The sequence below is a fragment of the Solanum pennellii genome, chromosome 3 (assembly GCF_001406875.1).
Source record: "Solanum pennellii chromosome 3, SPENNV200".
NCBI lineage: Eukaryota > Viridiplantae > Streptophyta > Magnoliopsida > Solanales > Solanaceae > Solanum > Solanum pennellii.
In genome coordinates this window covers 69,844,015-69,860,306 of record NC_028639.1, presented here as the reverse complement: position 1 = coordinate 69,860,306, position 16,292 = coordinate 69,844,015, and the positions used below count along the sequence as shown (strand labels likewise).

Sequence of the window (16,292 nt, the reverse complement as noted above, 5' to 3'; positions counted from 1 at the left end):
GAATGTCAGTTGAAGAATCAGTTCCCGCCAAGCAGAGAGGATCAAGAGCTCTCCAACAACGACTCTTTTCTCTCTTGCAGAGCTGCAAATCTATCAAACAGCTAACACAGATCCACGCCCACGTTATCACCAATGGATTTACCCAGAAAAATTTCATTCTTGTAAGATTACTTTCTCCTTTCTTAACATCTTACAGTCTCAAATATGCCGACCATATTTTCAGTCAAGTTCGAAGTCCAAGCACCACCCTTTGGAACCAAATTATTAGGGGTCATGCCCGTAGCGAAAACCCACAGAAATCTATTGAACTTTTTAATCAAATGGAGATATCAACTGCTATGCCTGATGGGTATACATATTCCTATGTACTTAATGGTTGTGCAAAAGGGGGTTTGTTCAGGGAAGGTCAGCAGGTTCATGGGAAGATTGTAAAAAATTGGTCTTTGCTAAATGTGTTTGTTCAGACTAATTTGGTTAATTTATATTCAACAACCGGAGGGGAAAACTGCATTGATAATGCACAGAAGATGTTTGATGAAATGACCGAGAAAAATGTTGTGACTTGGAATTCATTGCTGTTTGGGTATTTTAGAAATGGGGATGCTGATGAGGCTCTTCGACTTTTCGATGAGATGCCAGATAAGAATGTTGTTTCCTGGACGACAGTGATTTCAGGATGTACGCAGAATGGAAGATGTCAACATGCACTGGCATTGTTTCACCTGATGCAAAGGCACCCTGTGGAATTTGATCAGGTGACTTTAGTGGCTGTGTTATCAGCATGTGCTGAATCGGGAGCTCTGGATCTGGGGAAGTGGATTCATTCAGGTGTTGTTGAGTCCTCACAGTTGAGGAATGAGCCGGTGTTGGTGTCATTTTACAATGCACTTATACATATGTATGCTAGTTGTGGTGAAATAGAGGAAGCTTATCAAGTATTTGAAGAGATGCCTCGAAGAAACTCCATTTCTTGGACCAGTATGATCACAGGTTTTGCAAAACAAGGGTATGCACATGAAGCTCTTACTATTTTCCAGCAGATGGAAAGCTGGGGAGGAAATGATGTTAGGCCGGATGAGGTAACATTCTTAGGTGTTCTGTTTGCTTGCAGTCATGCTGGTTATGTCAACGAGGGATACCGATACTTTAGATGTATGAAAGAGACTTGGGATTTTGAGCCAAGGATTGAGCACTATGGATGCATGGTTGATATGCTAAGTCGTGCTGGACTTTTTGATGAAGCCACGACACTTGTTGAGACAATGCCTATGAAGCCAAATGAGGCTGTTTGGGGTGCTCTTCTTGGTGGATGCAAGATACACAAAAATGTGAGACTAGCTTCTAGCATAGCTCAAAAGTTGGCTGTGGAGCTTGAACCTGATAGAGCTGCTGGCTACTTCGTACTCTTGTCAAATCTTTATGCAACTGAAAAGAGGTGGCAAGATGTTGTAATCACGAGACAGAAAATGTATGGAATGGGTCTTAAAAAGTCTCCAGGTCAAAGCAAAATCGAAGCTGACGGTACCACTCATAATTTTCTAGCCAGTGACCTAAGTCACAAGCATGCTTGTTCAGTCTATGAGATGCTTGGTCTGCTCACTAGTCAAGCCAAATTGCAAGGTTACCCGCAAAATATTTCAGATGGGGAATTAATAGTTTGATGTACATTTGTCTTTGAAAATACATCCGTCTCACCCAATTGAATAGTTTGAGAACAAAATGATAAAAGTTTCTTTGTTCGAGTTAGCCAGTTTTATATGATCAGATCCGAATTTGTTCACAAAGATAGACATTACCCAAATTTTTGAAAACATCTCAAGCTTCTTCATATAGATTTGCAAGCAAACAAGGAAGATAGTCATGAGGTGCGGATTTTCAATGAGGGGTTCAAAATCTGAAAAAATACAAACAAAATATATACCTAAAAAGTTATTTTACCTATACATAAATAATATAATTTTTCGTCGAACAACATTTGAATGAACCGTATCAATAAGGTTGGGTCGTGGCATACACGTTTGAACTACTAACAGTATAGTAGTAATTCATTTGACGCGCTAAACAAAGAATATGGCTCAGCAATCAGCAGTTATAACTTATACCCTCCCTGCCCAAAAATTAAACATATTTTTAATTTATCAAATTACTTTCGGAAATAATATGTGATAAAATCCTGTATTAGGCTTCGTTTATTTTCATTAAGGGTCTCAATGTGATAAATTGTTTATTTTTTGAAAATTTTGAAAATAAAAATGTTGGCGGGATAGGCTATGAATAGAAAATTTTGAACCTGCAAAATCAGTAAGCAAATAAAGGAAGCTTCTTCGTTCCCTGTGAAATATTTCTCATGCACGTCTATATACATATCTGATATACATAAAACCTGCCGGAAGCAAGAGCCATTTTCTTGCTAGTTTTTGATTTTCGGAGTTGATGATGATGGGCGATGAGAGGATGGAGGTAGCCTTCTTCGATGTTGAAACTACTGTACCGACCCGACCCGGACAAGGATTTGCGATCTTAGAGTTTGGGGCTATTCTTGTTTGTCCAAGGAAGCTCGTCGAGCAAGAGACTTATTCTACCCTCGTACGACCCACTGATCTCTCCCTCATTCCCACCCTCTCTGTTCGCTGTAACGGCATTAACCCGGAAGCAATCACATCTGCTCCCACCTTCGCTGAAATCGCTGACAAAGTCTATGAAATTCTCCATGGTCAGCTTTACACCAACCAGCTCCCCTGTTTTTATCTCTTTCTACGTGCCATTTGAAAGTTAATACATTTTTAGTGTTTTTGAGCTGTATTTTTGATTGTTGAGTTTTAGGATGGCTTATTAGCAAAGGGCTGATGTGCTTGTCATGTGTTTGTGCAGGGAGAATATGGGCAGGCCACAATATACTGAAATTCGATTGTCACAGGATACGGGAAGCATTTGCTGGGATTAATAAGCCAGCACCAGAGCCGAAAGGAATTATTGATACATTGGCCTTATTGACTCAGAGATTTGGAAGGAGAGCTGGTGACATGAAGGTATATAAATATTGCACCTATATGGAAAAGTAGGCAATATTAGTTACTGGACTAGTAGTTAATAAATCAATGTGGTTGATGCATTTTTCTGTTCATCAGATTTGGCAAGAGTTTGCTTCAATGGTTATCAACATCTTTTTCTCTATTCAAGCCACTGAACAATGAAGGAAACGGAAATAAAAGACTTCGTTTACAAATACTCCATCCACTATGTGTTTATATTAGCCTAATAAACTGCCCTATTTTTGTGAAGCATGTCATCAGGAGCATATACTTTCTTTTGTTACCTTCCGGGTTTTCTTTTTTCATACTTGGAAGTCTGATAATTTTCATCCTCTCAAATCTCACTTTTCTTAGGTTAGTAAAACGGATTAATGTAATTCTGTTCTAACTTCTATTTCTGCAAACTCTGTTTTAGTCTTATTAAGAAGTTAAAAAAAGAGAACATTGGAAAAGTATCCATCACTAGATACCAGACACAGAGAAACAAGCAAGAGTGTTTAATACAAGCATACTTTACACTTCATATTGGACATTTTACACTTGCAGTTCAGATCACTTCTGCTAAATAGGATGTAACCTCAAGGGAACAAGTGATGGATTCTTACTTTCTTGGGTTGGCTGCTGATTGTTTTTTTTTTATTTCATTCATCAGCTGGCCTCTCTTGCTACTTATTTTGGCCTTGGACAGCAAATACACAGGTAAAAGAGTTTTTCCTTTTTTGTGTGTGCTTTTCCCCTTTGTTGAAAAATATTTTTTTTGTAACTTGAGCTCTTTGTTCTTTGATCGCGATGCGTACCTTTATTGACTAGTAGGTTGGACAACATGGTCTAGGCTTCTTTCCTTCTTTTGAATTTCTCAATGTGCTTGTTCTTGCTCAATATACTTAAATAAGCATCATATAATATGTAAATACAGTTTGCTTCATGTCTTCTTTTTCTTGTTTTCCTCAACTTTGTTATGTAAGTTACCACCGTGTTTTTAGCATTCTTTTTCTGGCCCTTGTTGAAGCAGGGGTTGAGATGGTCACTCTTGTTATTCTAACAGATTTTAGTTACTCCAATTTAAAAACTGTGAAATTGCTGCTGTAGGAAATGTAAGGTGCTCTTCGTTTGATACTTTGGATGCTTCTTTTATGTGGAATTGCAAGATTTACTCTTTCAAATGATATTGAGTTTGCAAATATTCCCTGCGACTATTTTCAGGAGTTTGGATGATGTCCGAATGAATCTTGAAGTGCTGAAGTACTGTGCAACTGTCTTGTTTATGGTAAGCTAGTCATCCATCACAGCTAATGTTTTTTGTTTGTATGATTGGTGATGATGCAAAAGTTGGTGTGTTGAAAGTTAATTACTTGTCACGTTACTTTCGTTGTTCCTTGTCGGGTCCTTTGACAGCCATTAATATTGAGTGGGATACATCTAAACTAGGTGCATCGCGCTAAAAGTTGGGGAACGTTGAAAATTACTTTCTTGCCATATGAGTTGGCTTTTGGCTGACTACTGGCAAAGGCAAGAGTTTGACGACTAGGATAACATATGATGTACAACTCGTCACAACTTAACTGGTTCAACACTTCGTGTGTTGATATATAGTCAAAGGACAGGTTGCCACTGCTGAGCCTCTGTCATGACCCTTAGAATGGCTTTTGGTGGACTGACCAAAATTTAATTCATCAAATGTTTATATAATACTGAAGCTCTGCAGGTAATAAAGTTAAGACTTGTCTGGATTTTGATCCAGTGTCCCAGATTGGATCCTATTGTATTTTCATTCCTTTTGGTTCTGGTACTTCCATTGGCCCTCTGACGCTTAGCTCATTCTTAAATGGATGCATTCACGTTGATGTTATGAACTCAGATTTGATATTATTTGCTTTTCTAACTTCTGTTTGGGCTGAACTTTGCTGCAGGAATCCAGCCTGCCAGACATATTTACAGAGAATAGCTGGGTGTCTCCTAATGCTATTACAAGAAGCCGAACAATTGCGAGAGCTACTCCAGAGAAGACGGGCGTCAGTGCAGATACACCCTCACCAAGCACCAAGATAGAAAGTCATGTTGAATCTACAGCAGAAATCAATCCTTTTAACATGGACGAATTGGAAGAATCCCTTCTGTCAGAAGTCATGGAAGATGAATCTGGTTCATATTCTCCAGGATCTTCCACAACTGCAACTGAGAGCTTCATTGGCTGGACTGACTTCTTAGAACCAAATGAAATCTCCATACCTTCTGTCTCGGTAAGTCTTATCCCTTTTTATCGTGGATCTCAGAAGATACAAGTATTGCACGACTATGGTGAACTACTAGTTTGTTGTAGACGAATGAAGGTGCGGTTTGATATTAGTAAGAAGTATGTTAATAAAGTTGGTTGGCCACGACTGAGTTTTGTGGTTGATGCATCATCGGACCTGTGCAAAATCTTGGATGTAGTTGATGATCGAGCTCAAAAGCTATCTGTGGACTCAGGTAGCAGCTCAGAGTGGAGGCCTGTGGTAACTAGAAAGCCTGGATTTATGAACTATCCTACTGTCCGTTTAAAGTAAGTTTAGATCTTTTTCTCCCCCTTTACAAGTTAATATGCTTAGTTTTCCAAGACCAGGTAAAATGCTTGCCATTTTCTTACATGTATAGTTCATGTTAAAAAAAAATCATCCCTTCTCACCTCAGGATTTCTAACAAATTATGTGCCCTTATCCCGATCGAGTCACTACATGAGTTACTTACGAGTTCTTCAGTTTTAAGGTTATCCCAAGATTCTTATTATAAGTTAGGACATAAGAGTTGTGAAATACACCAGATTTATCGGAGCAAGCAATCTCTTTTTACTGATAATAGTCCTCTTGTGCTATTAGCTAACTTCTAACATGTGTAAACATGCAGTTTACCAACTGTTATAGATGGAAATATTTTCCGTTGGATCACCGAGATATACCAGAAAGAATCTTCCACAACAGAGAAGCTCGTGATCTTTAGTAGATTTGATGTGGAAGAACTGGAATCCCTGATAACAGCGGGAACATTCGTGGACGCTTACTTCTCATTGGATTCATATGACGTTCAACAAAATGCTGGCATCCGCTTAGTTGCAAACAAGTTGGTTGTACATTCCACCTGATAATTCAGATCCCAGATTTGACTTAACTGTTTATGAGAATTCACAAGATAATCGCTGTGAAATCTGTCTAGGGTGAGAATGTGAAATTTAATTTGCTGTCTCTTGCTAGATGAATTGACAAAATGAAAGCTTTGTCATACTTTGACTTTGTAAATGATTTTTAAATCAACTGCTTCCAAACACAGAAGCAACTAATGTTTACTCCTTAACTCGCGTTTTAGGTACCAACTGAGTAACTTTTGTGCCTTTTTGCTTCATCAAGGAAAAGACAGGAGTAAGATTTGCGTATACTCTGATTTCATCATGTATATAGTTTTAGTTGTTGTTGAGCAACTTTTGTCTCTTAACGCCACTTGCATGTGGGAAGTGGATGATGTTTCAATTATAATACTACTACACCATAATTTAAACTTTTCTCACCTTGTTGTCTAATAAAATATAATACAAACATCTTTTCCTAATTTGGATTAGCTTTTACTTGTTTTGTTAATTCTGCTTTTAATTTTTCATTTTATGGAATTATGTCATGTGTAAGTGTGAGACAATATGTGGTGCTCTGATTGTTTTGTAAGTTTCGTCTCTCAAACGGCCACGTGACCGCACGCCACCCTGTGGTCCTTTGCTGTATGATTATTTATCTAGTAGCTCACATAAAAACTTTAAATTGCTTTTATTTAGCTTTTCTCAAGAATGAAAGGCAATGGAAAGGCATATTGGCACAAATAATTGTTATGAAAATGAAGGATGAGAAAAGGACATGTTAACTGGTAAGCTCTCTTGGAATCTTACTTATTAAAAAGATTTATGTATACTCTAATCTCGTAAATTAGATCATGATATGTACAATAGAATACAAGAAGACACTAATCTTATCAGTTATAATGAAAAGAGATTTTTTTGATAAACTCTCGACTTGAAAAAGCATGTAAAAAAAAGGAACAACATGATTACTAAATAATAATGCTAAAAAGGGAAAGCATCAAAGCACTACCATGTCAAAGGAGAAAGTTGTGGATTTGAGCCGCGGTTAGTTCTTACGAATTCAATAAATATATCAATTTGTCTCTCTATTATCTATGAAGAGGAGAAGTTTCACGGCTTTATAAAAACAGATTCTCGTCACTCAATTTTCTATGTCGAGCCAAATAATTCAGTGATCATCCTCTCTCCCTGTCCTTCGAACTAAAACTCTTCTTCAAACTTATAGTTTAGCGAGATTCCCTTACCTCACACATACTACGATGTCACTTGACTACTTGCTAATCACCATTTAGTTTCATTCTCGATTTTTATCCCTTTTCATCTAGAATTATATCCTCAATATATTAAAATTATATCATATTATAGCTAATCACCTCGCACGGTAAAAAAAAAACATCTCATTGAAGAATATATTTTGTTTGATTTCATAGGGATGAAGATAGAACACATGAATTTATGTGGTTGTAAGATAGTAGAATATAATACGTGGAAAGTAGGAAGAAAAAAGAGTGAAAAGGGGAAAAAGATCAAAAAGGTTAAAAGAAAAGTGTGAGGTATATTTAGGGAGGATATGTTTGTTAGAGATAGAGGAGATGCCATGTGTAATTGTGAATTTGTGAAGAATCGAGATTAAAGGATCACATGGTGCAATATGTAAAATGTTTCTTATTGGTTATTGAATTCGATTCCGCTTCCAAAATTTAATTTAAAGCCTCAATTTTCCCCACCACTTATATACATATTCTTTACGTGTGAAGCCACCTTACATTCAATTCAATCCACAACTTACATCAATGGTCAATAACACACTTTGTTTTCTCAATTTTGATTTCATTCAGCTATTATTAGCAAGAGATCTAGGTTTTTTTTTAAAAAAAACGTAATAATAGTTGAAAAATTTACGAAAAAAAACTTTATCACGAAAATTTATAATGACAAGTTGCTTGTCATAGACAAGCTAACACTATGGGGACTTGTTGATAAAAGCAATATGTCCTTTAGACAATCTCACGTTAATTGTTTGAATGTATATCTCATTAGAGGAATGAAGGAGATTATTAAGATGGTAGGGTTTATTAAGGCCCCCATTGGATTGTGACTTGGGTTATAACAAATTGCAATTGAACTAATAAAATTTACAGAATGACATTAGCTGGAGCACAAAATTCTAGGATTTTCTAGCAGAAAAAAAAAGTGAAGATATCATTGTCTAGTTCTAACTTTGAGCCAATGACAAAAATTACCAATAAAATAATATACTTTCAAAACACCCTTATATATACTATACGTTTATAAATGACTCAGTCATTTTAACCTAACAAATGAGGAATAAAGATAACAATCTCATGATGCATAATCCACGTAACTAAATTCTTTCTTCTTATTGCTAAGACATATTAAAAAAAATAGCCACTATTATTTATCTTTCGCTTGAGATGTCAAGTTCTCAACTACTTCATTCATCTCGTGCAATTCTTTTCTAAAAAGGTACTCCCTCTGTTTCTATTTATATGTCATCATTTTGAATTTCACATGTATTAAAAAACTAAGTAAGTTTACTATTCGACCTTTATTTAATTTATTTTTGAAACGCAATCAATCAATGAATATGAATTAATTTAGTTTCATTAATTCATTATCAATGAACATAAATCATTTACTTAACTTTTCTAAGTTGATCAAATATATATTTTCAAAGCTAATAACTCATCAGGGTAATAAGTGAACAATTATTTATGCGATGACATATAGGAAAACAAAAAAAGAAGAAGATGTGAATGGATAAGATCAGAAAAAGAATAACATGGTTGAAGATTTATGGCAAGTTGGTTTCACACGTGAGGAATATATACGCGTGTGTGAAAAATTGGGCCTTCCAATTTCTTATTTCTTTGGGACCCGAATCCAAAATCCAAATCCAATAACCAATAAGAACCCTTATACATATTTTTTTTCCCTTTTTCAACAAATTCACCATCCAAACACGCCTTTACCAGATCTCCATGTGACGTGGCATCTCCTCTATCTCTAACAAAATATCCTCCCACACCCCCTAAATATCCTCCCACTCACTTTTTGCCCTTTTTGCTCTTTTTCTTTTCACTTTTCTTTTCCACGTAATTTACTTTCCACTATCTTACGCCGCGTGCCACCTACGCCTACTTCATCCAATCGTCACCGTTCATTCTTTCCTTATTCTACGGCTCAGATATTTTTACCCCTAAAACACAGCGCACTTTAGCTCTAACCATCTACCTAAAAAGTGCTATATTAAAATTATTTTATTTTTCGTCGGCCTGAGAAAAAGCTGAAGCTTTTCGACGACCACTCACAACCTTACGAACCAGAAGAGTTTTTTTTTTTTTTTTGCTAACTTGACTTTTACTCTAGGTTAGGTAGAATCGGTTTAGGAATTGTTGTACAGATTTACCGGAAGTAGTTTCTTGCTAACGTGCGCCTACGGATCGGTCGGAGAATGGTGATGTTTTGTGAATTTATGTATTTTTCCGGTTGTTGATTGTATCCGATGTGCCGGAGAGTTTGCTGCTTGTTTGTGTAGTACAGGACAAGGAAACGGGATGTATATACTTGCGTTGGATAAGATTGTCTAGGTGATCCGCTAATGAAACCGGATGAATTAGAAACCCTAAGTTTCGATTTAACTAGTAGTGATTAGTGAAGAGATGGAAGTGGTTTTAATGGAGGTTTTGTAGTTGTGATATTGGGGGAGTGTGGGGGTTTGGAGCTGGAATTTTGGAGTTAGTTGATTTGAGTATTTTCCTGGTGATGATGGAGAAGAATAAGATTATTAAGAGTGGGGATGGGTTCATTGATAGGAGTAAAGTGCGGATTTTACTGTGTGATAAAGATCTCAGTAGCTCGCAGGAAGTTTTAACACTCTTGTGCAAATGTTCTTATCAAGGTAATCTTTCAGTCAGCTTTTGTTTTTAGTGTTCTTTGAGTTCCTAGTTTATGTTTTTTCTTTTATTCCATTATTGTTAGTAATATGGATGTGTTGTATGCGAATTTTTTATGAGATGATTTATGTTTTTCTCCTAAAGCAGGTAGTAGATTAATGTGAACTAAGGTCTTATAAGTACTGTTGTTCTGACTTTTGAGTGGAATGGTTTTGTTAATTTTAATTGGACTCTCGTGTTTTTACAGATGACAGATCACTTGCTTTATCAAATATGAGCTCTGATTTTCCAACCTAATCATGTTACTTCTCCTTGATCATTTTGAAAATTAATGTTCATTCAGTTTATCTCTCAGCTCACTTCTAATTAAATGTTGATGTCTTGTAATAATAGTGATAGAGGCTTTATTTCACTCATCTAATTATTGAAGGTCTTGGGGAGGAGTGGGGCAGAATTCAGTTTTGCAACTTTGCCAAAAGGTTCAAGTTCATCAATCCCCAGTTCTTCCCCCTTCGCAACAAAATGAGAAGAAAATGTTAATGGAGTGTAGAACTGGATCTTTAAAAAGGAAATAGTTTGCACATATTAGCTTAGTTGGTATTAATTAATTTCCATCTCAGAATAGATTGATGAACAATGAAAACAGACTAAAGGATAGAGAACACCTGGGGGCTAACAGTGACTGGGGTAAGATGCTTGTGGTACTGTTAGTAAGTTACTCTTTTTTTGCGCCTAGGTTAGTCTGCAGTTGGCTACTGGGCTTATAATACACATGATATTTTTTAAGGCAGCACTGCATGTTCTTGTGTTGATGGTGGTAACTGTTTCTTTTCAGTGACTTTAGTGAGGTCACCCAGACAGGTGATTGATGCACTGAATGCTGAAGGACCTGATATAGATATCATTCTTTCTGAAGTTGACCTTCCTATTACCAAAGGATACAAGATGTTGAAATACATTATGAAGGATAAAGAACTGCGACGCATTCCTGTGATCAGTAAGCATAACTTTGTATAAATTACAACTTGATTTCGACGGTACTGAAAGAGCAGTAAAATATTTCGTTGTTTTTTTCCCTTTCTTAGTGATGTCGTCACAAGATGAAGTTTCTATTGTCGTTAAGTGCCTCAAATTTGGAGCAGCTGACTACCTTGTGAAGCCTCTCCGCACTAATGAGCTGTTGAACTTGTGGACTCACATGTGGAGAAGAAGGCAAATGGCAAGTATTTTATTTGATCGCTTAAAAATTCTTCTTAGCAATTGCATTTCTCTTACTTGAAAGACTTACGTTGATTTAGTGTAATAGAAGGGTCTAGGTGCATGCTCTTAATGAAGAAACAAAAAATGTTTGAACCCTTTTTATTTTTGACATCATTTTCCTTAGTTGCATGCAGGGACTTCTCTACCTTATAATTTTGGATTCTTATATGGTCTATGACAAACATCCATTTAATGTTCCTTGCATTTCTTTTGTTGCATGTACAGCTTGGACTAGCAGAGAAGAACATCCTGAGTTACGACTTTGATTTGATTATATCAGACCCCAGTGATCATAATACAAATAGCACTACTCTTTTCTCTGATGATACTGATGATAAGTCCCGGAAGAGTGTCAATCTGGAAGTATGTCCGTCTATTCAGTTCGAAGATGAGGTAATTTTCCATGGCAGTCCAAATTTTCATAACATTTCTATTAAAATTCATCATTGTGCTTTCATATTTCCTCTGTATTCAAGGTGACTGTTTTGTGTGCATCAGTGACTTGTTCTTTTGTAAGTCTGTAATTTTGAGATAGGCCTTGAAAGTGTGGAGGCTTCAGAATTGAAAGTTGACACAACCAAGTGGTATATGAAATTTTACGGGTGACTTCTTGGTTGTGGTGTGGAGTTAAAAAAAATTTACAAAACTTAATGCCATCACTCTGCTGCCGTTGACACACTCTGTTTCCTCCTCCAGGGAAACTGGAAGGTGAACTGTCATCAGACCTTTGACTAATCGTGTTGATGTGGGTGATACTTTTAGGTTTACATACTTATGGTTTCTTTAGCAAGATAGGTTTTTATTTGAATATGGTTTAGTGTGGTCACAGACCAAACTCAGATCTCTTGGAATTATTCATGGTAACTAGCAGCATCAATATCCCAATACCTGGATGATGAACATAAATTCCTGGAAGCACCAGAAGCTCCTTTTGTTTTGAAAATTACTTGCAAATTATGTTTTCTAGCTGCAGCACAAATTCACTCAGCAACCACTTGGTCATCTTCTGGGGTCTACCTCCATTTGTCAATGTGCTGTTTATTAAATTTTTAGATAGAGTTAATACTTGTTTTCCTCCTTTCTTAATGATAATGAGCTGATTTAAGCTATTGTTTATATGTCGTGATTAACAGATATAGGCATGGCCCTTTACTAAAATATTCTTTTCTTGTTTCCCTGCTGTAACTGCCAAATTCTTGAGCTTATCTTACAATAATTTCAGACCACTGTAAAGGATGGTAATATGCTAAAGCAATTTATTGACAACCAAATAAATTGCTAAAGCAATTTAATTCCTGCTAGCAGATCAAACAGCTCCGCACACTATATAATAATTGTAATGAACGTTAGTTTTGCATCAATTCCAAGTGACAAACAACAGACTGAGAGAAAGCATTAGTAATTTAAGAGTGAAGGGGCTTCTTTGCATCCTTACACCCAACCTTCAGATTTTTTATTGAGACTTAATCATTACTATTATCTGACAATTATTTGTCAAAAATTATTATCTGATACAAAGATTAAAAGAACGATATTCACATTGCAAATCCTTGGGAGTGCAATTTTCTGACATTCTATGGTGATATAATAACCTTTGTTCAGGCCTATCTATGAACTTGTTACTGTTTTCTAACATTCAGCAATAGTTGCCTTCCTGATTAGAGAGGAATAAACTGACATATGATGGTTTTGCATTTCCATTTCGTGGTTACTATATTTTCAGATCAATGCTGCCACCACTACTACTGCTGTAGAGACTCTGGTTGTGGTTCCATTTGAGTGTCAGTATAATGTGGCAGGAACTAATAATCGACAGACAGGTCAGTGATTCATATGGCTTTAAGTCATTCAATCTCCTTGATTGTTGTAATGCAATTTACTTGCCATTATTTTCAACCTGAGGAACATAATGATTCACTGATCTCTCTAGAAAGTGAATACTACCTTTCATTAGTTTTTTTTCTATTGTCAAGTTTGTTTAGTACTATTTGTTAAAGGAAGCAACATTGGGTTGACAGAGTAGGTTACCTATACAGCACTTGGCCTCCTGCCCATACACATGCGACATTCTTCCCCAACCCAAAGGAGGAAGAGACAAGTGTAGCTTGTTACTCGGGTTGCATTGTCACTTTCCTCCATGCTCTAGGGGTGCTTAAAAGTGGAGGCATTAGAGTATATTTCTGTTGCTTAAGCCTAAAATCATTCTGTTTTTCCAATTTTTCTTCATGCTTGAAAGGTATCTTCTAGGTATTTGTGTATATTGCTGTTACTTTAGCCTGAAATCATTAGCCAGTGATATGTTGCCCGGACTTCTCAAAATATTGATCGGTGTTTGTCGAATCTCCAAAAGTGGTGCATTTTTTTAGGATCCGATACAGGTACAACAATGTTCTTGGAGAGCCTGAGCAACATATTTAGTCTTTTTAACACTCAAATTATGGAGCATAAACTATTTAGTGGAAATGTGAGGCATGTGTAAGGTAGTGTTAGTGTAAACAAGTAATAGAAAACCTTACTTCTGTAGATTTTGCATATGCTGAGGAAAAGTTTGAGTAGGTCATGTATTTCTTTGCCTAAAGTTGAGTTTGACGTATTTTATCATTGGAATGGTTTAGGGGGCTAGCCTCCTCTTCTTATTTGGTAGTACTATTTAGTACACTTGTCTTTATTCTTGTGTATATTACTATCTGCTGTTGCATTTTCTTTGTGCATTGCTATTTTACTTGTCATATTTTTCTTGCAATTCTGCCTCTCTACCCCACAAAGGTAGGGAGCACTATCATCCTACCCTCCCCAGACCCCACTTGTTGGATTACAGTTTACAGTGGGTATCTTGTTGTTGGAATGGTTTAGGGCAATCATTGAGTACTTGTTAACGGACGTACAAATGCCTTTAAACTTTTGTGTTCAAATAGCCCTTTTAAATGAGTTCTTTAATAAGCAACTTCAATGGTAATCTCTGTGCTCTAGTATATGTAACAGACCCGGAAATTGATTAGTATGGGTATGCTTTGCCTGGTATGCTTCTGAGAATTATAACAATATGAGATTAACCTCTCCTATTTCTACAGATGGGTTTAAGTTTAATGTTATGCTTATTGAACAGGACGAATTTCTTCATTTCCTAAGAAGAGTGAACTGAAGATAGGTGAGTCCTCGGCATTCTTTACCTATGTCAAATCAGGCATGCCTAAAAGCAATGACCAAGGAATGATCTCTACCAATGAAAATGTGGCTCACCAACCAAGGATGGAAGGGAAGACCAATGCAGCTGTAGGGCATTTAGAGATTGAAACTCAAATGCTAGTTAATGGAGATGCAGTTGAAAATCATTCACATGTTGATGACTATCCAAGTAGTAACAGTTTACCAGATTCGTATTCCATGGAAAGGTCCTCTACTCCCCCTTTATCACTAGAATTACCGCAGCAGAGGAACTCAAAGATGGAGGAGTTCTCGCAGGCGTACATGTCTCTGCACAATGAAGCCCAGCGTGATACTGTGAATTTTCACGTTCAAAATGCTTATTCCTATTTTATGCCTGGAGCGATGAATCAAGTCATGATGCCACCATCAGCACAAATGTATCAGAAGAACCTGCAAGATTTCCACAACCATGCTAATTCAGCTGCGTCACCTCAATACAATCATATGCCACCATGTCCCCCTCATATGCATGGGATGTCATCATTTCCTTGCTACCCTATGGGCCTATGCTTACGACCTGGCGAAATGCCAACACCACATCAATGGCCCACAATTGGAAATTCGCCTTCGGCTGAAGGTAAGTGGAGCAAAGTTGATCGTAGAAAGGCCGCACTGTTGAAGTTTAGACAGAAGAGAAAGGAAAGATGTTTTGACAAGAAGATCAGGTACGTTAACCGAAAAAAGCTGGCAGAACGGAGACCTCGTGTGAGAGGACAGTTTGTAAGGAAGGTCAATGGTGTGAATGTGGATCTTAATGGGCATCCTGCGTCAGCTGATTATGATGTTGATGAAGAAGAGGAGGATGAGGAGGAACAAACTGGAAACTTTGATTCACCCGAGGATGATCCATCGATGTGTCTATGATGATTGCAATCTTTTGGTAGTTTTCCATGTCAATGAATGGCTCGTGTTCTCAGAATACCATTGCAAAAAGCTGTTATACCTTGAGGATAAATGCAGAAGGAATGATGCTTCAGTTTTGATCAACATGCCAACAAATGGAACAGGCTTGCTTTTTCAACTTACCTTCAGAGACTTTGTCTACATGCATGATCAGTTGTGCAATGAAAAATTAAAAAATCCTCCTGATCCCACTGCTTTTCATCATCATATCTCACTATATTAACAAGGAAATGTATAAAGCTAAAATCAAGATTCTAAGAGAAAAATAGCGGCTCTGGCTTTTCCTGTCTAATGTCACTGGAATTTAGGAACTATCTTGGAGTGAGGTGGCCAGAGCCAGTGATTTCACAGTCGAACAAGGTAATGAGATTTCGGTGACATTTTTTTCTGAAAACTGCTTTAAATTTTACAATATAAAAAACAAAAGATGGAAGCTGTATGTAACAGATAGATTGCGTGGTCAACTCTGAGATATAGCCAAAGCTTAGTATAATCATTGTTTGCTGCTTCTATCCATAACGGTGGCATATTGGTAAGCATCACCTGAAAGTTATGCATGTTTTACTTTGTTTAGGGTGTAGTTAGAGCCTCTTGCCTTGACACAATATTGTGAGTTTTGGGATCGGACATAACCAGGAGAGCTTTCCATAGGCAAAATAGTCACACAGGGTGTGGTATTTGCAGACCGTTACTGACCCATGTTCAACCGAGAGTAGATGAGTTTCACAGGTGAAAAATGGCCACTTGTACAAAAATGCATGATCTCAGAACATACTATTCAAGTACAAGATTTGAGATTTACCTTCTCTTGACCCTATTATACTATTTTGCAAAAAATAAAACCTACGTATATACACACTTTTAACACCCCAA

General features: G+C 36.9%; 3 protein-coding genes across 4 annotated transcripts; all 3 read left to right on the top strand.

The window, feature by feature from the left end:
• Nucleotides 1-2: 2 nt before the first annotated feature.
• Nucleotides 3-1,661, top strand: LOC107012931 (pentatricopeptide repeat-containing protein At5g66520-like). Its single transcript, XM_015212904.2, has one exon. It carries the CDS (start codon nucleotides 3-5, stop codon nucleotides 1,659-1,661), a length of 1,659 nt encoding a protein of 552 aa, XP_015068390.1.
• Nucleotides 1,662-2,308: 647 nt separating this feature from the next.
• LOC107013043 (protein NEN1) lies at nucleotides 2,309-6,483 on the top strand. 2 transcript variants are annotated; one of them, XR_001456121.2, is made up of 7 exons: nucleotides 2,310-2,713; nucleotides 2,872-3,029; nucleotides 3,685-3,731; nucleotides 4,236-4,299; nucleotides 4,943-5,574; nucleotides 5,916-6,222; nucleotides 6,372-6,483. XR_001456121.2 is itself a non-coding variant. In XM_015213028.2 (6 exons), the coding sequence occupies exons 1-6, from the start codon at nucleotides 2,434-2,436 to the stop codon at nucleotides 6,148-6,150; spliced, it is 1,416 nt and encodes a 471-aa protein (XP_015068514.1). In that variant the 5' UTR covers nucleotides 2,309-2,433; the 3' UTR covers nucleotides 6,151-6,483. The 2 variants fall into 2 exon arrangements, 1 of the variants encoding a protein (XP_015068514.1); XM_015213028.2 differs by having other exon boundaries at nucleotides 2,309-2,713; nucleotides 5,916-6,483.
• Nucleotides 6,484-9,290: 2,807 nt separating this feature from the next.
• Nucleotides 9,291-15,912, top strand: LOC107014708 (two-component response regulator-like APRR1). Its single transcript, XM_015214745.2, has 6 exons — nucleotides 9,291-10,054; nucleotides 10,885-11,046; nucleotides 11,135-11,268; nucleotides 11,535-11,702; nucleotides 13,033-13,129; nucleotides 14,416-15,912. The coding sequence occupies exons 1-6, from the start codon at nucleotides 9,919-9,921 to the stop codon at nucleotides 15,378-15,380; spliced, it is 1,662 nt and encodes a 553-aa protein (XP_015070231.1). The 5' UTR covers nucleotides 9,291-9,918; the 3' UTR covers nucleotides 15,381-15,912.
• The last annotated feature ends 380 nt before the right edge of the window (nucleotides 15,913-16,292 follow it).